This window comes from Periophthalmus magnuspinnatus, chromosome 21 (assembly GCF_009829125.3).
Source record: "Periophthalmus magnuspinnatus isolate fPerMag1 chromosome 21, fPerMag1.2.pri, whole genome shotgun sequence".
Classification (NCBI taxonomy): Eukaryota; Metazoa; Chordata; class Actinopteri; order Gobiiformes; family Gobiidae; genus Periophthalmus; species Periophthalmus magnuspinnatus.
In genome coordinates this window covers 10,028,882-10,051,998 of record NC_047146.1, presented here as the reverse complement: position 1 = coordinate 10,051,998, position 23,117 = coordinate 10,028,882, and the positions used below count along the sequence as shown (strand labels likewise).

The 23,117-nt window shown below is 40.6% G+C and overlaps 1 protein-coding gene across 1 annotated transcript; it reads left to right on the top strand.

Annotated features, from left to right (window-relative positions):
- Positions 1-13,900: 13,900 nt before the first annotated feature.
- pcdh8 (protocadherin 8) lies at positions 13,901-22,803 on the top strand. The gene is made up of 6 exons (XM_033987224.2): positions 13,901-13,932; positions 16,836-16,868; positions 18,847-21,139; positions 21,264-21,334; positions 21,826-21,959; positions 22,460-22,803. The coding sequence occupies exons 1-6, from the start codon at positions 13,901-13,903 to the stop codon at positions 22,801-22,803; spliced, it is 2,907 nt and encodes a 968-aa protein (XP_033843115.2).
- The last annotated feature ends 314 nt before the right edge of the window (positions 22,804-23,117 follow it).

Sequence of the window (23,117 nt, the reverse complement as noted above, 5' to 3'; positions counted from 1 at the left end):
TTTATAACATGACTTAAAGCTCAGAAAAGTCAATTTTGCGTAATATAGAACCTTTAAAGGTGCATGATGTCACTTTCTTCTGCTTGAAACACCTGCTTGTCTTCCTGGAATGGACAGTTTAGTCATGGGAACACAAACCATTTTGCTTTGTTGTTATAACGAGTGGTATCACTTGACAGTACTTGCAAACCAAAAAAGACCACCCACTCACAGCACAGAATAAGCCATCCCTGCAAACCTAAACAAACCAGGAGCCAGGGAAGATCAAATCTCACAACAGTCCAACTTTCTTTGTAAGGTGACAGATTTGAGCATGCTGTGTGCGTCGGCCAGGCAAGGTCACTCCCAACACAACAATACAGAGGCTCAACTTCAAATGGACTGTTTCCTAAACCTGCCATTTCTGCATGAGTGAAGATAACCCCTGGACCTGAGAGGAAGGATTTATGCATGGAATAATATTATCAGAAAATGTCTTAGAAGCGTACCACTATTGTTCATCTCTCAGTAAACAAATGACCAAAATACAATATTAACAATGCTCTTATTCTCATCTCATTCTTTAAATAACTGTTTTATAGTAACGCAGCCTTACATTCATAGATAAGGATTACGCTTCACCGCACAGTAATGTAATAGACTATAACTGATAAACAGATTACAGCCATTTTTCTATTTTATTACCAGTGGTGGAAGGTAACAGCTTCAAGTTCAAACTTCAGCTTTGGGCAAACAAAAGTAAATACACAGAATTCATAAGAAAAAAATAGAAATTTATTCATATTGCTGTTGATCAAAATCTGTATAATTTTTATTCAGAATCACTACATTTTTACAAGGGCACTTAAATACTTTTACTCAAGTTGATTTTTTATGTGATACTTTTACATAACTTTTTACATCTGTATCTGTTCTTTTACTAAAGTAACAAAATTTAGTACTTCACCCACCACTGCGTATTATATACCAAGAAAATTCACATGTGTTCTGGTCATAGTCAGAGTTCTGAATGTTCTTGACACCATTGCCATGATAAAGGTAAAAATGGTTAAAAATATGCAGAAAGTGTCATGGAGGACTCGGTCAAGGCACAGAAAAGGGAGTGCTGGAGGGCTGAGTGCCGGAGGGTCGAGCAGGAACGGTGCAAGTCAAAGCTCCAGGTTCATTATGAGATTTACAGAGAAAAGATGCACATGTACAACCACAGTTTATGTAGAACAAGGGAGAGGTATTTTTCTGACATTATTGGCAGTTGCAGTAACAACTCTTGTGTCCTGTTTGCAACAATAAACAGATTAACAAAACCTCCAGCTCCACTGTCGTTGCAACTAATTTCCACATCTAACTGCAATAATTTTGCAGTATTCTTTCATGACGAGGTTCAGCGCATTAAAAATGTCATTAATTCCACACAGCAAATAACAACCCTGCAGCCACCTAGACACTTAGAGCTGAGTCACTTTTCACCTATAACTGACAAAACTGTCCAAGAGATTGTCACCAGTCTAAGTTCATCTACATACTGCCTCAGTGTGTTACCCACTAGAGTCTGTGCTCAACAGTTTGCTCTCACCACTTGATTTCATAGTTAACATCTCAATTCAGTCTGGAACATTCCCAAGAACTTTGAAAACTGTGGTTATCAAGCCTCTCCTAAAGAAGAGCAGTCTCGGTGCCACAATATTGAACAATTAACAACCCATCTCAAATCTGCTGTTTGAAAAAGTTGTTTACCAACAGCTTATTAACTTTCTCCAAATGAACAACTCCTTTTTTTTCCCAATCAGGTTTTAGACCCCACCACAGCACTGAGACTGCTCTTATCAAGGTGACAAATGACATCCACCTGAACACTGATGCAGGAAAAGTCTAGATCATGTTAGATCTGAGTGTTGCCTTTGACACTGTGGATCATGAAATCCTCTTATATAGACTAGAGAGAACTGAAGGGACTGTGTGGGCATCTGTGGTACTGCACTTAACTTAACTAAGTCCTATCTAGAAAACACTTTGTTGAAATTGGAAACTGTGTCTCAGATCACATAGCCCTGACCTGTGGGGTGACCCAGGGGCCAGTCCTGGGGCCCCTTTTGTTCAATCTCTACATGTTGCTGTTAGGCCAATTAATACGCAGCAATAATGTGTCTTACCACAACTATGCAGATGACACTCAGATCTATGCCTCACTGGCAGCAGGTGAATATGGACCAGTGGATTCACTCTGCCACTGCATCCAACAGATCAGTGTGTGGATGCAAAACAAATTTCTTCAGGTAAACTCAGAGAAGACTTTGGCCCACAGAAACAAAGATAAAGTGTCAGCAGTCACCCCCAGTCTCTCGGTCTAAACCCTTCAAATCAGGCTAGAAATCTAGGGATAACAGTGGACTGTCTAAACGAGATTTGGAGAGACTTATTCATGCATTTGTCTTCAGTAAGTTAGACTACTGTAACGGCCTGCTCACTGGCCTCTCTAAATGGCTACAGTACATCCAGAGCGCTGCTGCTCAGGTCCGGACTAGAACCAGGAAGTATGAGCACATAAGTCCTGTGCTCAGAAGCACTCGCTTCCTGTGGCTCAGGGAATAGACTTTAAAGCAGCTCTGCTTGTGAACAAGTCTCTCCATGGCCTAGCACCAAAGTACATCTTACACATGTTAGTGTCATATGAACCATCTCACATTCTGAGGACTTCAGGGACTGGCCTCCTGCTGGTGCCCAGCGTCAGGACTAAACATGGGGAATCAGTGTTTCAGTTTTATGCTGCTAAAACCTGGAACAATCTTCCTGAAGATGTGAGACAGGCCTCTACTTTGACAATGTTTAAATTGGTTCTGTTTAGCTGTGAATGACATAAATGTTTTTATTCTGCACTCTTCTAGTTTATTAATTTTATCATGATTATTTTTGTTTTGATTTGTTTGTATTGCGATTTGAATGTATTTCATATTCTGTGAAGCGCTTTGAATTACTTTGTGTAAAAATTGTCCTATACAAATAAACTTGCCTTGCCTGGGTTAGAGTAATTAAAAATATTACAATAAAAGTAGGTAGAATGGTGGATGTGTTCTGTTTTCATGGATAAAAACATGTCAGTCACATTGTTACTGTGCTATAAAGTAGAGAGCAAGGAGCATTTGTTTCATGCCTTTGTGACTGCACAAAATGTCCACACACTTTTTACTGTGGACTGGATTAGTCAAAACAACATGACTGGACTAGTGTTGCAGACATAGTACAGCACATCTAATGGTCGAGTTCTTGTAAACGTAGAATGCGTTTTCCAGCTCACTGCAGGACCTCTGTATTATAGGCATCTCCATGTGCTGCCTTTTACACAGCTCCCCCTACTGGGACAAAACGGATGCACCAAGTCTTTAGCTGAATTTGATCTGTTCTCTTTTGGTGTATATGTTCATGTGTCTGCCATTAGACTAATACTATTTTTTATGCTTTTTAAAGAACATTACCAACAACAAATAAACATATATAGGCTACTTGTGATATAGATACTATGCAAATGTTATAACACTTAATGTATTTGTTTTAGAAAGTCTTTCTTTGTATTGCCTATTGCTTTAGGTTTAAAATAGGTCTAGTAATACAGAAAAAAAAAAAAAAAAACCTCTAAGGAAATACAGCCGCAGACTCTCTGTAGCAACGTTATGGGTCACATTAACATAGTGTTTGTTTGCTTGAATCCCCCTGCCCATTCTCATCGCCCTGCCTTCCCTCTGCTGTACATTACACAAGCCATTACAAGACTCCAATCGTTCCAAGCCCTATCTCCCACCTCAATGTTGCCATCTTCTGGTCTAAAACGGATTAGGCAACATGATCCTCCCCTCTCTCTCCTCTCCCTCCCTCTCCTCTCTCTCTCTCAGCTTCTGTTGTCTAGCAAATAGCCGCACTTGTGCCAAATATGTCAGGGGGAGTGATTACACCCCTCAGTGGCCAGTTGGCCCAACACTCCGCCCCCAGTGGCCAGGCCTGTATAAGGGACCAAGGCGTGTTGGAGCTCGGGCTAGGAGCCAGTGATACGTTTAACAGCCAACGTCCTGCACACAGCCCTATACTGGTGTCATCTGCACCTGCCATAGAGGGGAAGCAGCTCTCAAAGCATCTGATAATAGGGCTATGAGGAAATTGCTTCAAGGAGGCAAAGCATTCAAGGATATGGAGATGTGGAGATGCGGAGATGTGCTTAAGGTGAGACAGGGAGACCTTGGAGAGAAGCACAAATTAGCATTGACACACATGCACAGGAACATGTGAGTGTGTATAAAACATGAAGGGAGATCAGTGTGCACATACTCAGGCAAAAGGGCTCCAGTTGATCTGTACTGCTTTGAATAATGTGCAAGAGAGAAGTGCTTTATATAACTTACTTACTGCATATATTCACTCTAATGTCAAGAAGGATATAGAGTTATTATTGTTTTTCTTTTATTAAATAATTAAGTTTGCATTTAAAAGTGCACTAACATTTCTGCCATCTGCTTGTTGTCTCCGTGAAGATGTTATCGCGTTAAACCTTTGCTTTTGGCACTTAATCAAAACACAGGGATTTACATTGCTCAAAAATGCTTTATGTTTTAACTGTGAAGGGTCACCTCTCCACAGATCTGACTTTGACTCAGTGACGCCACCTGCATGTCGACATAGAGATGCATAACTTTATTGACATACTTTTAGAACATTCTCAACAAACAGGAAAATGGCATAGTGTACCTTTAAGTTGGGGTTTATCCCAGTTCGAACCTGTTAAGTTTTTTCCAGGTTTTAGTAAAAGTTTAGATCTCTTTTAGCTCTAGTCCTGGTTTCGATTCAATTCGGTGGTCTGAAAGCCAAATATTATATGAGTTTGGGAATCTGTGCCCGAGATATTGGAAAAATTAAGACTTCATTTCCGGCTCTTTTGGGCTTTTGGCACTTTCAAATCCAGTTATTTACTTTGGTGACTCTCAACTGTTAGGTTTGGATCCAAAACTGTTCTGGAAACAGGTTGAAGTCAATATTTGCTTCCCTGGCATGAGTTTATTTAACAAATACTTTGGGACTTATACAACTAATTTGATAGGTTCACTATAGATGTAATCACAAATTCAACCACATCTTTAGTGATAATACAGATCAGGTCTCAGGAATCAGTGTGCAGTAACAGGGAAAACAATCCAGCAGTGGAACCCATAACCTATTTGGAAAAGGTTTTAAATTCTCCACACGCTAATATAACAATTAAAGCCTAATATTTAGCAACTCAGTCAAAGAAATAATTACATTTCGTGCAAATATGAGAACTTTGAGAACTCATTTTCTCTACAACAGTGCAAACTTCAACCTCATATCAATTAACATTAATCCTATTCCAATTTGTATGGCTTTATAATTACAGCAGCTACACCTTTTTTATTTATTTTTTTATTTCAAGTTTTTGCCTTTATTTTTTCAATACACTGTCTAAGCACCATGTAAACACTGATCCATTTGGCAGCCGCCCTGGGAACACAAACCGTATCTTTCCCATGTTGACACTGAAAATGGAAATCACTGAGGTAGTAGCTAAAGCGATATGTCAACTCAAATACTGCTACTGGAACCATGTGCTGCTCTGCTAATGTGAGGGCCTCCTTCACTGATCTCTTGTGGCCCTTGTGCGCGGCTCCCCCTTCAGGCCATAACATTCAATATGAAGCATGAAATGTGAAGAAGTCAAACAGGATTGCATAGAGCACCGTGGTATATCCTTTACCAACAGGAAGCCCAAATAAGGGAGCTGAGTTGAACATTTGAATATTTGCTATCCACAGGTGTTGCTTCTCATTAGTCAGTGGCGTCCGCGCGCTCCGGCAACAACCCCCTCCCAAATTGACTTATCATTCATTAGCACAGGGCTATTTATCCCAGCCTTTTATGTGGGGAAAGGAAAAGGGCACATTCTTTTGTGAGGCTGGCTTTCTGCTTGGTTGACATGGCAACGTTTCAACCTGTAGATGGCACTCTCATCCTGGGTGTAATCCAAATCTTAAAGGGTGGCCTCTCAGGTTTTTTTCCCCTCTTTTTTTTGAAGTAACTAGCCCCAATTTGAAAGGCTATGTTAGTTTTTTAGCAGATTTGGTGGCTCTGCTTTTATCATCACCAAATTATAATTTCTTAAATGGAGTAGCTTTATTATGTGTATAAACATATTCCTACAAATGTGACGAGCAACTGTTGCGGGGTGGTTTTCAGGCAGGCAGCAGTGGGCATTGGTTACACAGTAGGGAATGCTCCTAGTTGAGTGGGGGTAGAGGAAGCGCAGCCAAACATGATTTGTCTGTGAATACTAATGCCGCGTTTGATCTGCTCCAGCTTTTACCAGATTTAAACAACAAAATCTGTCTCTCCAAATTTTCTTAATGGACCCAAGCCTTTTGTGGCCAACATGCGGAGGAAAATCCTGGAAACATGTTTACATGCCATCCATATTAATGTTTTGTTTTATACATGTATGCTCCACTGAGATCTAATTACAGGGAAAGTCTGTATTATTCATGCGGCCCCTAATAGACTAATTAATTTATCTGAAAGTAAGGAATTTTAATATTTTTTCTTGTGTTATGCGTTCATTTACATAAGTGATCTTTGTTTTACAAATATATCTTTTAGGTGGGCCCTCACTTGTCCTAAATAGCAGAGCTGTGCAAACGAGACCTGATCCCATCTGAAATGAAGCGCATACATGAGTGTGAAGGAGGAGCCAATGAGAGACTAAAGGCTGTTAGACCTGATAGGTGCTGGTCTGGGAGGGCTGAGTGATTTATATAGCCCCTAAGCTTTTCATCTGAGGGAGAAGAACAGCAGGAAGTACTTTCCTGCAGTAACTCAACAGATCTGTACATGTCTTTAAAAACCTGTATTAAGGTGTTACATTGTATTAAAATGATCAATACTGTGAGGATGGGCTTCCTGAAGGGAAGGACTTTTACAGCGCTGTGTAAAAAAAAAAGCAAAAGCCTTGAGTTCATGAATAGATTCTTATCCTTGTCATCAAACAGAACAATAGCCTGATCTGAAGTCCGTTCTAGTATCAACTCAAACACTGTAGTCTATTGTTTCTCCCTGATAATTGTTCTGCGTTTCCCCAAATCTCTGTCCAGCCAAGTGGGGAATAACTAAGGAGCAAAATATCATATACAAAGAGCTTTTGCGAATGAGAAGTAAATTGTTTTCGCCGAGCTTTGTGCAACACTGTATTTTAGATGACGCTTATCATACCATGGAGAACTAATGCTGTCCCATCAGAGGAACAGAGGGGGAGCAGAGCAAAGCCCCAAACTCAATTATGACCTAAGTAGCTGGATAAGTAGTAGTAGCAGGGGAAGTAATAGATATACACACATACTATAGTACTATATAAAACTAATTAGTAGTAGCAACATAAAGAAAACAGTATAGTTGTAGTAGTAGTAGTACCAGTAGCTACATAAAGCAATAATGTGGCATGCTCAACGTTAGAAAGTCAAATAACTAACAAAGCATTGAAGTTTTGGAGTACTTCCTGCACTTCTGACATATCTGGCATCCACAGCGACATGGTGCAAGGTGTGACCAGCCCTGTGTTAAACATTTGCCCAGTCTAACCAAACAGAAGTGACGTGATCATGGCTCACACTCTGGTCCAGGAGGGGGGTCTGTGCACCTCGTAGCGCTGCGGGAGGTGCCAAATACCAGAGGGTCCAGTAGCTTTAGCCCTTGTGTTTCGCACCTCTGCAGCTGCTCCCCTCCCTATACCCCACCACCACAGACCAAACCACCACACAGGATAATCGCATTTTATCTGCCTCTCAGACAGCACAAATGGCCCCAGATTAGAGCCTCCACGTTTCCCCCCTCCCTCTCCAGCCTCGTGACATCTATACCCCCAGTTTAATAGTGCAACCCGGGTTAAAGTGAGATGAGGAAACGGATAAGGGCTTGACCCGGGCCGCCCTAGTTCGTTTGGGATAAGTTGTTTAATGCATTCTGTGTGTTCCGCATATCTCAGCCAGGTTAAAATCTCATTAGCTTGTTATGTTTATGTAATTTATATATCAGCACAAGTAGAACTGCAGGTAGCACATCAAATAGCGAGGCAAGTTCAAATTTAAATTGGACGAAGCATGCAATCACTTTTTTATGGAGCGGTAACATGGGCTTTGCATATGATTTTGCAGTTATGCCATGTCAAAGATAATAAGTGGACTTTTATGCATTTTGCTCATAGCATAGGTTCACCTTGTCTTTTCTATCATGGAGCCTTCTAAAATATGTATTACCACCTTTTTACACATGGAGTTAATATTATTTTAAGCAAGTGGGGAAATGCAGTATGCTCCAAACTCCCCTTGTAAAAGTGGACCATGGCAGAGGGCAGCTTCATAAGGCTTTTTGTGAGTGTAGGCCTTTGGAAGTCATCTTAGGTTTCTTAGGATCATAACCTTAACTGTAATACTTAACCAAATTTAACCTAAATGAACCCATATCCTAAACCATAGTTGGTCTAATATTGTAGGATTTACCTCGTGGGGATCTGTTTTTGGTGACCACAAAGCAAAACGTGCCCCTGAAATGATTGTGTATACACCCACAATCATTTGCTAAGAAAGAAGAGCCAACTCTTATACTGACCTATAATTTAGCCTAAATTGCTGTTACATGAAATGATAAAACACACATAATTAGAACTCCTGCCCCAACACATCAGAGACTCTTTCACACACAGCACCGTCAGAAAAGCTCTGAAAACAAGTCCCAATCTTAAAAAGCGCTGTTCAAGTGTCATGTATTATTTTGTGTATGATTATGATAAAAAAAAAAAAAAAAAAAAAGGTGAGTATTACATTGTCTACGAGATCATATCTTTATGTTTATTTATAAAAGGGAACCCGGTGACAGGGCTCTCGTTTTCATGAGCGCCCTGTTTAAAATACAATACAAGCAGAAAAACAAACAAAACAAACACGTATACAAGTCCATATAAAACCTTAAAAACAGGTGCAGGTGGATAAATGTTTGTTGCCAGATTATTAAATATAGAAATGTTTTATTAAAATGACCCATATTTTTTCCATGTATTTGAGCAAAAAAAAATAAGTCCACTGTGTACTATCTGTATCTAATTATAATGTTCATGCTTAGTATACTAGTTGTTGTTATCATTTCTGCTCTGGCCTCTGAAAATTGTGGAAAGTGCTTATAAACTCATTGTTGTGAATAATTAGGATGTTTGGAATGCATAAGATTAGTGACTCACTCACTGCAAACTGTTTAAATGGACCAGTTCCGTTCTTAAAACTTTAAGACAAGGGCATAAAATAAAAGAGATAAATAGACCTTTGGTAACTCAATGAAAAAGCAACAAAGGGGATATTTACTACAGAGTACAAAACATGCTAGCTTTAAGTACTTTCCATTAAATGCATCTGTATGTAGCATAGACCAAGGCTGTATGTGTTCAAACACTGAAGGACAAAGGACAATGAAATGCTGAATGTTTCAAATAAGCATTTACTTCTATATTAGGAAAGTGATTCAAAATAAGCACCAGATGTTTACAGGGCAAAGCCATTCAAAGCAGTGTTAACCATTAAATGCACAATTTTATTTATTGCAACAGTGTAACTGTGTGATTAGGAACAGAACTGCCAACATTTATTATGGGTTAGATGTTCTGAACCTTTTTTTCCTTTGCATGAAGCAGAAGTAATTCCAGCAGCTGTACTGTTTGTTATAGTGTTAAAAATAACGCCTGAGAGTACGATATGTTGCACCAGACGCAGCAAGTTGTAATATTACAACTATTATTATCCTTTTTTTCATCTGCATGTTTCTGTATTCGTACAGTTCTGAGACATAGGGCATATCACATGTGCAAAATGTAAATGTTTAACTGTATTACAAGTTTCCCATTAACTTACTCAAAGTTGTATTTTGATATCTCCACCCACTGCTCTGTATGCTGCTTTAGGGGAAGGGTTAAAAAAAATGTTGTGTATCAACTTATAAAATTTAACACATACATGAAAATCCAGAAAGTCAGATGACAAGAAAGCAAAGTAGTGACTGACTATAACTACATAATATACTTTTTAACCAAAAAAGAAAAAAAAAAAAACGCTCCATGATAGAGTCCCTGATACATATTTGCACATTTCCTAACCTCCTCTCAGTCAACAAGCCAAACTAAGTGGTGTAAAAGGCTAACCGCATCCAAATGTCTCTTACCAGCACACTCTGATTTGACAAAGAATAAATCAACCAACTGTGGCACACCTGGAACGCTGTCCTTCACCAAATACCAAATGACACCAGACATCTCAATACATCAATTTAATATCCAGCGTGCCTAACAAGCTCAAAGCACATTTCATATCTCCACCTGTGATTATAATGAGCAGAGCAGGTATTGTTGGGAAAATGTCAAGTAAACAATATTTTTAGCGCCTTCGTGAAGCTCTTTATTAGCTCTTTTTGTGTATCTCCTTCAATGACATTTTTAGTATCTGCAAATGAAGTAAAGAGCATTATGCAAATGAAAGAAAAATACATACTGGACGCTGATAATATATTCAGGTAAGGCAAGTTTGTTTATCTAATAGAAGAAACTAACTGTACGTGATAATTATTTGCTGGTGAAATGCCAATTTCAATCTCAGAAACTGTGGATGTGTGTATTTATACTGCCATGGCTGAGGTACTGAAAAAAGCTCAGAGTGTGAAGCAAGTTTGATTACTAACAAGCACAAGGGCAAGAAAGTATATTTTATGTCAAGTCATTTATAAAGTGGAGTTTTGACTACTTTTGAAGAATAAATTGAACTGAAAACTGGAAGAAGAGACAAACTGGAGTACTAACGCAGCAGAAGCACGTAAAGGACCTGGAAACCCTCAACACATTGTCCAGTCTTGTCCAGTCCAGGCTGATTCTGCTCCTGTTGTAGGGAGTATTATAGCTCTGATGACATAGGCCGAGATATGGAGGACTGAGCTGGCAGTGTGGGTGGTACAGCCCAGAAAACAAGCAAAAATAAAAGCAAAAAACAAGCAAAATGCTCATTCCAAAAAGCACAATGATAGTAAGATGACTGAAATTGAACTGCCAACTTTGAACTTTGGCTTGTATCCCTTAATGAGTACATTTTTCACATCTTGTAGCAGTACTTGTAACTGTAAGGCAAAGTTTGTTAGTGGGTTTCAATACATTTACCACTTCTAAGACAAATGTACTGCAATAAACCTAATCCCAAATGGTCCCCAGCCTGGACAAATTGAAACTGTGCAAAAATATACAAAAATTCACCACTATAGTTTACAAATCTATGCAATATAAGTAGAGAAAGGGCAAGAATTTAAGTAGCCTTGTTCCACCATTCCTGCAAATAAAGACACAAACACTCAAGTTAGATTTAACTTGCAGCAACATCTAGCAAAGTATTCCCACTATATATCCTCCGAAATGGGCCAAAAAGTGTAGCAATTTAACAGCTTCTCTTGACACCGGTGCTGCGCTCCAAAAGGCGGACCTGGGAGACATTTGTTCCCCATGGCATATGCCTGGATTACTGCTCCTGGTGTCAAACCAAATGCTGCCTCCTCCTACCTGATCCACTGCAGGAAGCACCTCGCACTTACCCACAAGCCCTCTGTGCTAGGGTCCACATTAGACACCTATTACTCACGTCTGATCATCCCTTGGTATTGTTGTGACGGAGAATGTCAACTGCCTATTAACAGCGTTCTTACCATTAATTAAAATCACCTCTATATGCGTGAACAGATGGGCTGGGACATTAATCTGATGTAATGCTCTTACCGTCACCACACACGTCTTAATCAAAAGGCGTGATCTGCATTAATCACCTGACTTAAGTGACAAACAAGTATCAGTGGCACGTTAGCCCTAGCTTTGTTTGCGCTAGGACCTCTGCTGACCCTGCTAGTCTCCTATTGATCTGCGGGCATACCTCGGCTCATGCGTTCGGTTAGGGCAATTAGCCGCTATGCTAAGTAGGGTCTATGAATCCCAACACTTCAAAGCCACCTTCCCTTTACGTGCATTCATTACTGCAGCTACCTACTCCAGCTGCTGCTATGTCTGTAGTCTGTGCGATCTTTAGAGCACTCCACCTCATCACAAGTTTAAGCGCGTGAGACATTTGATCAGATTAAAGTGTAATCCTCTTAGTGGCAAACAACTAATTTGGCTAATAATTGGCATTACCTTCTGACTCTTCATAGGAAGCTAAGAGGTAGATTTGGGCTCTGTGTTGTCAGTGTCACACTGTTGTTATGACGGCTTTGTGCGTCTGGGAATGGTACTCAAGCACCTTATGTTTGATCCCCCTAGAGCTGAAGTGCGGAGGTTTTCATCTTGTTTTTAATAACATGCTAGTGGCGGGGCGGGACAACATCACATTAAATCACTATGGCAATTTGTTCAATACCTTTGCTTGATTTTCTATATAGCCTACTTCAAATAACACTGTATGTAATTATGTCGACAGTATGGTCTACTGCGCTTGTGTTTCTCACTCAACTTAAAGGCCCCATACCTGATTTATACTGCTTCTCATCTCCTGTTTATTTGAAACTGTTAGCACCTCTCCAAACTCATTCCTCACTCTCCTAATGCATTCCCAACATTCCAATTCTTCACCGCAGTGCACTTTTGAAGGAAATTTCACGACTTTCAGGATGCAAAGCAGAGTTTTGCTTGATGGCACTCCCTGACCACTAACAGCGCACCAAACAAACTATATATGTCTGAGTTTGGTATTGGAAAAAATACCTTTTAATTAGATGCAAACAGTGCACTGAGGGTATGAATAATAATAATAATAAAAAAAGAATAGTTTGAGTTTATAATTTCAGGACAGAGTTTAAGTCTTGGTGTACATCCACTACACTGCTGTCACATGTGTAAGTGGACATGCTAAACTCATTTATTAACTTTGTGTTCTCCCTAATGAAAGAGATTTTGATTGGCAATGGGCCCAGACAGTAAATACACATTCATTAGGCTATTGTTTACACAGCCTTATATTTAATCTGTCATCTGTATGTCCACATAACACTGAGGAGTCCAGAGCTTTTGAACCCAGAGCACTACATTTAGACATAATTCATTTATGCCTTTATCACAACACACAAGGCTGAAACATCCACTGCTTAACTTTACCCCAAAGTGAAAGGATAATTACTTCAGTATTTCAGTGCAAAAATTACACTGTCTGTTCTCAACGTCTATTATATTTTGGCTTTTCTCTTAGTTTCCAAGGTTACCTTCATTTAAAATGCATTGAATCTTTTGTTGATTTAATTGAACTTTACTCAGGATGCCCTCCCTGATGATCTCCATTCATAGACGGGCTGATGCAATCAAGCATCCACACATTTGCAAGCATGTTCATTTTGTTGTGAAGTTTGTGGTTTATTATCTTGTACTATTGACATTTTAGAAATTTAGCTTTTCTAACTGCAGCACTACCACTGTGTACTTTTGCTCTAAGATATTTAAAGGTATGTACTTTCTGCTCTTATGTTTCTCATGTTTCTTCACAACTGAGCCTGTGTTGCCAGTGTCTTAACCTGCGTGTAGAGGAACATGAGCATACATGTTTTTCTCATTGACAGTATCAGTATATGGACAGGCCTCGTGTGAAAACTCACAACCTCTAGAATTCACTCACTGAGCTGCAGAGGATGCACTGGCACTGATTCAGGATTGTCTGCAGGTGCTGGGGTTTAGGTAGTGACCATCCAGATAAGAGAGAATCCTTTATGTTTGAACTAACTGGATGAGAGACTCGTGAGGCTCATTCTGGTTTCTGATTGGACAGTGGAAAAAAATAACAAATTACAATACAACATTTTGGCCATCATGTCGAGTGTTTTTCTAAATAAGCACATAAGGTAAATAAATCAGCATTACAATTATGATTAGTAAAAGCTATTTTCATTTGATGATTTGATGTTTACCAGTTTACAGATCCTTAAGTCGTTTCCACCATGATGCATCCTGACCGAAATCTTCTTTAGCTCTGGTTAAGTTGTGATTAGACTCAACTTTTTTAGCAAATTCAACAGATTTTCTATGATATTACCTAAGTTCAATCACACAATATCCTCTGCTTGTATCTCTCTCTGTCTCTCAGAGACACAATCTCGCTGCTCTTTCGTTGTTTGTGTTGACACCTGCCTGTGTGCATGTGCTCCCCGCTGGCTTCTCGGACTGACTAGGCTCAAAGTGCTGAGGTGTCGAGGGCCCTTTGAAGCTGTCTATAGACACCTTTTAATCAGAGCCTAATCACCCATATGGTTGACAAAAGTCTGCCCAGGGTTGGCTCATGCTCTTTTGTTATCACCAGTGTAGTCGTTATGGGTGTGAGGAAAGAGGACAGGGGAGGGGCAGCGGATCCTTCACAAGTGACTATCTATTCCACTGTCTGCTGCTGTGGCCCTGAGCCTGATGTAGGGCTGCGCCATTTTGGGAATAAGTCTAATTGTTTTTTGACGAAGTATTGAGATTAAGATTAGATTTGCAATGTCTGTTCATGAGCGCACATTTTAAACAAGTCCTTGGGCACTGACATTTGAGAAAAGACTGAAATTTGAACTGAATACAAGTATCACATGCATTTCAGGACAGATTTATAGAGGTTTAATGGGCCCATATTACACTATTTTCTGATCTATGTTATGATGTTGTTTCCTCATCACAAATGTACCGGGAGTTGTTTGTTTCATACATGTTTAACACACAAACCCTGCATATTTAGGCTGAGTTCTTGTCTCATATGGAAAACACTCCACTGTTCCACCTTGTGATGTCATCATGTGATAAAACAGGAAGTGCTCTGTTGTGTTTTTTAACTGCACACACCTTCACTAGAATCATCTGGATGATTTTAGCCCTGAGTGGACAATCTCTATTGAACAACAGGTATTTATTTATTTATTTATGTGCTAAAACTTTTTTATTTATTTATTTATTTTATTTTATTTTTTTTTACACTTGTAGAGGACAAGTGTCAACATATAGGAACACACTAGAAGGCGTAACAACATAAAATCAAATATAAAATAAATACAACATTAAATAAATAACAACATAAAAGCAAAGCTCTCGATTTACCGGTCAATCTACGTTCGTACCCTCACCTATGGTCATGAGCTCTGGGTAATGACCGAAAGGACAAGGTCGCGGATACAAGCGGCTGAAATGGGTTTCCTCTGCAGGGTGGCTGGGCGCACCCTTAGGGATAGGGTGAGGAGCTCGGTCACACGGGAGGAGCTCGGAGTAGAGCCGCTGCTCCTACACGTTGAGAGGAACCAGTTGAGGTGGCTCGGGCATCTGCACATGATGCCTCCTGGACGCCTCCCTAGGGAGGTGTTCTGGGCATGTCCCACCGGGAGGAGGCCCCGACCCGGCCCCGGATAAGCAGAAGAAAATGGATGGATGGATGGACAACATAAAAGTGACAAAAGTATAATTATTACACAGAACCTCTTCAAAACAACAAAAATTTGCAATCATGTGGATGTGAATCAAGCTATTTTCACGAAAGGTAAAAGGTAGCTGTTAACTTGAAATCTACCGCTTCATGACATCACAAGGTGGAACAGAGCATTTTGTGCTTTGGAGACACACTAATAAACAGACTAATAAACCAGGATTACTCAAACATGTGTGAATGAAACAAAAGACAACTCCAGGTGTGTTTTTTGCGAGGTAACAGCATTATAACATGGCTTAAAGCTCACACGTGTCAGTTTTGCGTAATACAGGACCATTAAACTACAGGACCAAGAAGTCATTTCTATAAAACCCAGCCTTTGCCATGTGGTGACTGCGTTGACTCAAACTGCGATTTTGATCCAACTGTGATACTACACGGTGCTGAACCCGGTGTGGTCCAAAGAGTAAGTGACAAACTGAGTCGCAGTTGGATATTTGTGACAATGGAGCTGATGCTGATTGCACAGGCAGGTCTTACAGCCAGTGAGCTACTCTGATAATGTATGTGTAATTAACTCCGTGGGTGTCCTCCAACGCAGCGCTAATCAAATGACATGATTGTCTGGCTTTGTGGCTGCTCTTAACTGGGTTACTTTAAAATCCCTCTCATGGTACTTGGACTATGAGACGACAGAACTGGCAAGGATATAGTGCTGTATGGAATAAGCTGTGGGAAATGATTTCATGAAAACGAAAGCCGTGGATTAATATAAAAAACAGCATTTACATAATTACTTTAATACTACTTATGGTATACTTATACTGCTGTGCTGTTAGTAAATAAAAGTACCAATCGAGTAAACACCAAAAGCATCGTATAGAAAAAGTAAACGAGAAAGTTATTTAATTGTTACTATTTTAGTTAGATGTTCCTACATTTGTTTTGTACTACAACTAATAATCCTATTTATTTTAATTTTATTTGCTTTATTTTAATAATAATTCATTATATATCTTATATTCATATAATTGTTATTTTATTGTATTTTATTAATATTATTTTTCTTTCTCTTTCATTTAATTGTATCAGTATATATACATTTTCTGTTATTTTTTCTTTCTTTCTTTCTTTTTTTAAAAATATCTGTTCTTACAATTACCTGCTTCCATAAACTGCGTGTCAAACTTTAATGACAAAAGTTTTGCACAGGGGGATTGAGCCCACTCCACAGGCTGTACAGCTTCTTGGGGTTTCCATGTTTTTCACAGGGTCATGTATATCCTGCATGTAGATGTAAACAGACATATGTGTACAATATACACTTCTGTATGTAGCATGTAAACGCTGAGTGTGTAGATGTGTATGCTGCTACGTGTGTGTATGTATGTGCCCTACATAATGTCAACCATTGTGAAAAAGAAAAATGAATTGAATGGAACTGCTACTTTACACTGATAACTACTTCATGAAAATGCTATTACAAGGGTGAAAAAGCACAAACAGTCTTTCAAAAACACTACTGAATATACTATATGTTTACAGTGCAGCACAGTACAGTACAGTATAGTAATCTACTGGAGTAAAAGTATTCCCCCTATCTCTGCTCATTAGTTGTGGTTTGTGAGCATTTACACCAGTTAGGCTACGCCAACCAGGCTACATTGACTTCTGACATTTGAGTTTATGCATTTCATCTAAGGTCAAATTGAATTTCGAGTAAACAGGCCACACCATAACCTAACTTCAGGCTAACTCACATGTTAACACTAATCTATTTATCTAGTGCTAATGATTTCTGACAAAGCGCACTTGCTGTTCCAAAACCCTGTCATTTTGAAGAACAAAATACATCCCCTAATGCAAGCCTGCAGCAGCCTTATGATGAAATTGTTAAAAGGCGTCAATAGATGCGCGCAGCCCCAGCCTCCAGGGATGGCTTTTAAAAGTGATGCCCATATTAAGATCAATTCATATCTGCTGCACTAATGTGATAATGTGTCCCTACAAAAGTAATGGTGACCCAGATTCCGTGTGTTGCATCGGCGATGGGTTGAAATAGGATGCTCGAATAAAAAGTAGACCACATCCAGGCCATAATCATGTTTGAAGGGCATATGTAAATTTAAACATGTAACGCAGCAAAACAGGAAGAGAACTGCTAAATGAGATGTCTATTAATTTCGACTAAAGATTTTCAGGTGTATTTAGAGAAGCCAATTTCACAAATGTCACTTCTTGACTGACAGTAAATGGAAAATATTTATAAACGCGAGAAAATGAGTTTGTGGATTTGCCTCAACCCCGCGGTGTTGAGTTTGCACATGCATAACAACAACTCAATTTAAAGAGTGCTGCTGTCAAAACGTGCTTTTTTCTATTAGGGCTTTGCAAGTCAATAAGTCAATGTGTTTCTAAGCAAAGTAGAGTTAGAGCTAACCCAGTTTGAGGGCATCGATGTGTATTCGGAAACAGCATGTGTGGAGCGCACTAACTACACAAAAAAGATAAAAGGCACACATTGCTGCTGTGTTCTCTATTAATATCCAGCTTTTACTGTAGTAGCCTTATCGTGACGCGCTCATTTTGAAAGCATAAATAAATAAATACAGTTATTCTTCTTTAGTTTAACCAGATGGTCAACCAGAACGGAAGAAACGGCTTGGATGAGCAGTGAAATGACTTTACTCCTACCACTTTTTGTCCAGTTGACAGATTTTCCTTCAGTTTTTTACTACGGATCAGACCTGGACGACTGAAGGATTACACAGATATTTAAAAAAAATAAGATTAAACTGAATAAAATGATCAGAAAATACATTTGCAATCAGTGGATATTAAGACACTAATGCATTTAAGAAAAAAAATAATGGGTTAACATGAATGCCTGACTTTTTAGATGTTGCAAAATAATAAAATAATAGGTAATTATGTCAGTTTTTTCCACAGTTCAAGTTAAAAGCTGAAAAGTTAGTTGATTGACTTCCTCTTCCTTTATGTCTCTTGCTCCATAGACTGGTTCCTGTTTAATTAAGTGCCAGATTTATTTAAGTAAAACTATTATCTGTCTGATTAGGGCTTAACAAAAAAGTTTATCTTCGGGGCGATTCGCACCAAGGTGTGAAACAGACAACAGAACAAACGTCTGTCCCATTTGTCCCGTGCGTCATGAGGCCATTGGTCGAGTTGGGCAGCTCATTTGCATACACCAGGGTTTATAGTGCCAAAGAAGTCAGACGTGATCACACTTAACATCTCACCTGACAGAGAACAAGCCAAGTTTGTGCATCATTTATGAGTTTTTAAAGTACTTTCTAAGCGCCCTCGACATGGGACCTTTCAGAGCTGGAGGATTACTTTTTGCGCTGTTTCTCCATCTGGCGCACTGCACTACCACCAGATATGTCACGTACGAAGAAGACGCACCCGGGACACAAATAGGAAACTTGTCTCAGGATTTGAAGATCGACCCGGCTGAGGACCCCGACACTTCGTTCCGCTTCATGCAAGAGAACAACTCGTCTGTGATTCAGATGAGAGAGAGTGACGGACTTTTGAGCGTGGCGGAGAGAATAGACAGAGAAGAGCTTTGCCCCAGGACGCCCCGTTGCCTCATCTCCTTTGACGTTGTCGCCTTTATCAGAGAGAAATTCCAGCTCATCCACGTTGAAATCGAGGTGAAAGACATCAACGACCACGCGCCACGTTTCCCCCACAACGAGACGCGGATTGAGATAGTTGAGAACGTCCCAGTCAACTCCAGATTCCCTCTAGACATCGCTTTGGATCAAGACGTGGGTGAGAACTACATTGAAAGTTACAACATCAGCGCGTCTAGTCACTTTGCCATTGAAATGCGCAAACGGGATGATGGGGTGAAGTTCGCGGAGCTGGTGCTGATACAGGAGCTGGACAGAGAAGTGGAGGACTCGTACATAGTCGAAGTAACCGCGTGTGACGGTGGCGAGCCTTCAAAGTCGGGCTCGGTGACAGTTTACATCAAAGTTTTGGACTTTAACGACAACAGACCTACTTTTGAGCACGCTTCTCTCAAAGTCGAGCTGAACGAAGACTCCCCGGCGGGTCACAGAGTTTTACGCGTGCACGCATTTGACCCAGATGACGGCGCAAACGGAGAGGTGACGTACACTTTCGCAGATGGACTCTCACCTGAGGCGCGCAAACTTTTTCAGGTTGACTTTTACACCGGGGACGTGACCCTAAGATCCGCGGTTGACTATGAGAAGAGGAAATCTTACGAGTTGAGTATTAAAGCGTCTGACTTAGGGGATAACTCGCTTTCCTCCAGCTGCAAAGTCCTGATCGACGTAGTGGACGTAAACGACAACGCACCGGAGATCATCATCAAGCCGATGACGTCCACGAGCGACGGCGTGGCGTACATCACGGAAGCAGCTGCCGCGGAGAGTTTTGTGGCTCTCATCAGCACCTCGGACAGCGACTCAGGCTCCAATGGCTACGTGCGCGTCTCCCTCCTCGGCCACGAGCATTTCACCCTGCAGCAAGCCTACGGGGACACTTTCATGATCACCACCACCACCACGCTGGACAGAGAGAAGATCCCTGAGTACAACCTGACTGTGGTGGCTGAAGACCTGGGCAGCCCTCCCTTTAAAACAGTCAGACAGTACACAATCCGTGTCACAGATGAGAATGACAACGCACCACTGTTCAGCAAATCTCTTTATGAAGTTGGAGTGATTGAAAACAACATCCCCGGTTCCTATGTGATGACAGTCGTGGCCCGTGACCCCGATGTAGCCAAGAACGCCAAAGTTTCATACAAACTTATCGACGCAGAGGTGCCAGGTGGATCCCCGCTGTCGACATATGTGTCAATAGATTCCATTACCGGCTCTGTCTACACTTTACGGTCATTTGATTACGAATCCCTAAAGCAGCTCGAAGTGGTCATCCAGGCAGAAGATGCTGGCTCCCCCTCCCTCTCCAGCACCTCCACCATCCGCATCAAAGTCGTCGACCAAAACGATAACGCCCCTTACTTTACCTACCCCATCCTCGTTAACGACTCTGCTGACATTGGCCTGCCGTTCAACGCACCTGCCGGTTACCTGGCTCTGCGCGTGGCCGCCTTTGACGAAGATGAGGGCGTGAACGGCGAGCTGTCCTACCAGATCGTCCAAGGTGACCCCAAGCTTTTCGCTATTAACAAAAACACAGGAGAAATCGTCTTAAAACAATACCTGACCGCCGAGATAGGAGACATGCTCGAGATGCAAATTAAGGTGACAGACAATGGCAGGTCTCCACTCCTCAGCACTGCCTCTATCAGATTCATAGTCTCAGATATGGAAGCCTCAGAGGACCAAGTTGTCATTGTGCTGCAGCCAAATGATGAAGGCATAGACTGGGATGGCTCACTCATTATTATTATAGTCCTCAGTGGGGGTTGTGCTCTGCTGTTGATTGCTATAGTAGTGGTAGCGGTCACGTGCAAAATCAGTTGCGGCGCTAGAAATCGGCCTTCGAAAAGTGACACCTTGTTTACCAGCGTTCCCAGTGAAATAATCTCTTCCAACATCTACACGGGTCACCAGAATTTCTACCACGATGGCACGTCTTCATCCCTGGAGGAAAGCTGCTTGTACGAGGAAGAGAAGAGCGGCGACTCTGAGACAAAGGTGAGCTGTTTTTCTCCCCAAAACTATTTTCATATTCATATGATGTTGCCAAGTGCTGCCTTGATCTTTGTGCCAAATATAAAAAAAAACTAATCCTTTGCTCTTGTTTTGTTTGTTCTTTCAGATGTTCCTGCCCTCCAAGCGTTTCCAGCCAGCATCCGTGTGGCAAGGCGACAAATACAGCCTTCAAGTGAGGTAAGAAAAGTTAATGCAAAGATACGGTGTGTTCATTTGCATAGTGGGTTTAAACATGTGGCGTAGGGAAGGAATAGTCTTGGATTGCACATACTGTAGTTTGTAATGTTTTGTAAATATTTGGTAATCTTAAACAGTAAGACTTCTGGTTTAGACCTGCTCAAGTGTTTGTGATACTTAATATTGCATTAGCGTAGTCCAAATTTAGCTCTCGTTTAGACCTGATTTTATGTTATTTTTTCTATTCACTGCAAACCCATATGCGATCTGAAGTTTTTCACAGAATCAAAGCAATAACCTTCATTAGCAATTCTCTGTATACAGCTCTAGTTAACATGCAATAGGCACGTGTGGAGCTTTGTAGCTTTGATTGGAAATCAGGTCAAAAGAGCAGTGAAGGGCCAGGGCCATGTAGCAGGGAAAGAGACATCAATAATCAAGCTAATGTGCAACAGAGGTGGCTCATACAATACGTGTTGATTGTCTCGTAGTGGCATCGGACACACTGACCAGCAGAGCATGAAGGACAGCGGCAAAGGAGACAGCGACTTCAACGATAGTGACTCAGATATCAGTGGCAGTGACGGCAGGAGGAGCTTTAGCACCTTTCACCCCAGAATGAAAAGTAAGTCAAGCCATAAAAGCGCTAACTTTTACAATGTGTATACAATAACCGCAAGAAAAAACATACTCATTTTCAGTGACATATACTGTATAAGGCTTGTTACACTACCTACCAAAACTGAAAGTGGGAATTTGTATCCCCATTTCAATTAACCGCAGTACATGTTGCTATCCTGGAGTGCAATGGCTCCCTAGTCTAGTGGGTCAAGCAAAAGTGGGTCACAGACACGTTCAATACACTGTAGTATCAATGCTGTGCCTGTTTCGAGATGGAATACTGCATAAATGGCTAGGCCTCGTAAAAGAAAATACATTTATGTGCTTCAAATATCTATTTCCATAAAGCAGTAAACAGGAAAAACAAACAAAATACAATTAATTAACTGATAACCCCTGCACAAAACATAGTGTCTCCATGTGCATAATATTTTACAAACTTAAATTTTGAACCAAATCTTGAATTTCAACTCTAACTTAACCTCACTTTCCTATTGTTTCCAGGTATATCCAGCGGTGCCAGCAGCCTGTGTGGAGAGGCCCAGATGTACTGCGGTGCACTCCCTCCGCAGTGCATCAGAACAGGGAGAGACAGCTCATACACTACAATGGGCTTCCCTCCGGCTCCTGTCTTGTGCCATCCCCAGGGCTATCCCACAGCCAGTTATGGCACCAATCGGGCCAAATCCCGGAGCAGCATGCACACCTTTACACGCACAGGGACTCTGCCTTCTTACTTCTCTCAGCTGCATCGCCAGCAGCACACCATGGGGAACTCCGCCCTGCACAAGCAAGGACCAAACATAGTAACTGTTGCTTCTGCCTATGAGGTCGCCACTATGTTTTAAATAGTGTGACCCGCAGAAGCCTGTATATATATATGGACTATATAGTGATTATTATAACGTAAACTTCGGTGCCCAGTTGCAGTGTACGTTATTGTATATAATGTTTATTTTGTGCATAATATTTATTTTAGTTGTAATACATGAATTGCAAATTTTTCTAATAAAATCAAGTTTTATTAATATGGAAAGATTTGACTTTTGCTTTCTTTTGATGTATCAGCCATTTCATAATAATGTATACATGTATAAGTTGTGTAAGCTTTTGTGCTCGAACAAAAGTACAAAGTAAAGAACTGAGACTTTAAACCAGCATT

Bases quoted from the DNA above. Each gene is read 5' to 3' on its own strand.
- pcdh8 (XM_033987224.2), top strand. From the start codon at position 13,901: ATGTCGAGTGTTTTTCTAAATAAGCACATAAG. The intron at 21,335-21,825 runs GTAAGAAAAGTT...ATTGTCTCGTAG, and splicing joins AAATACAGCCTTCAAGTGAG to TGGCATCGGACACACTGACC. The intron at 21,960-22,459 runs GTAAGTCAAGCC...TATTGTTTCCAG, and splicing joins CTTTCACCCCAGAATGAAAA to GTATATCCAGCGGTGCCAGC.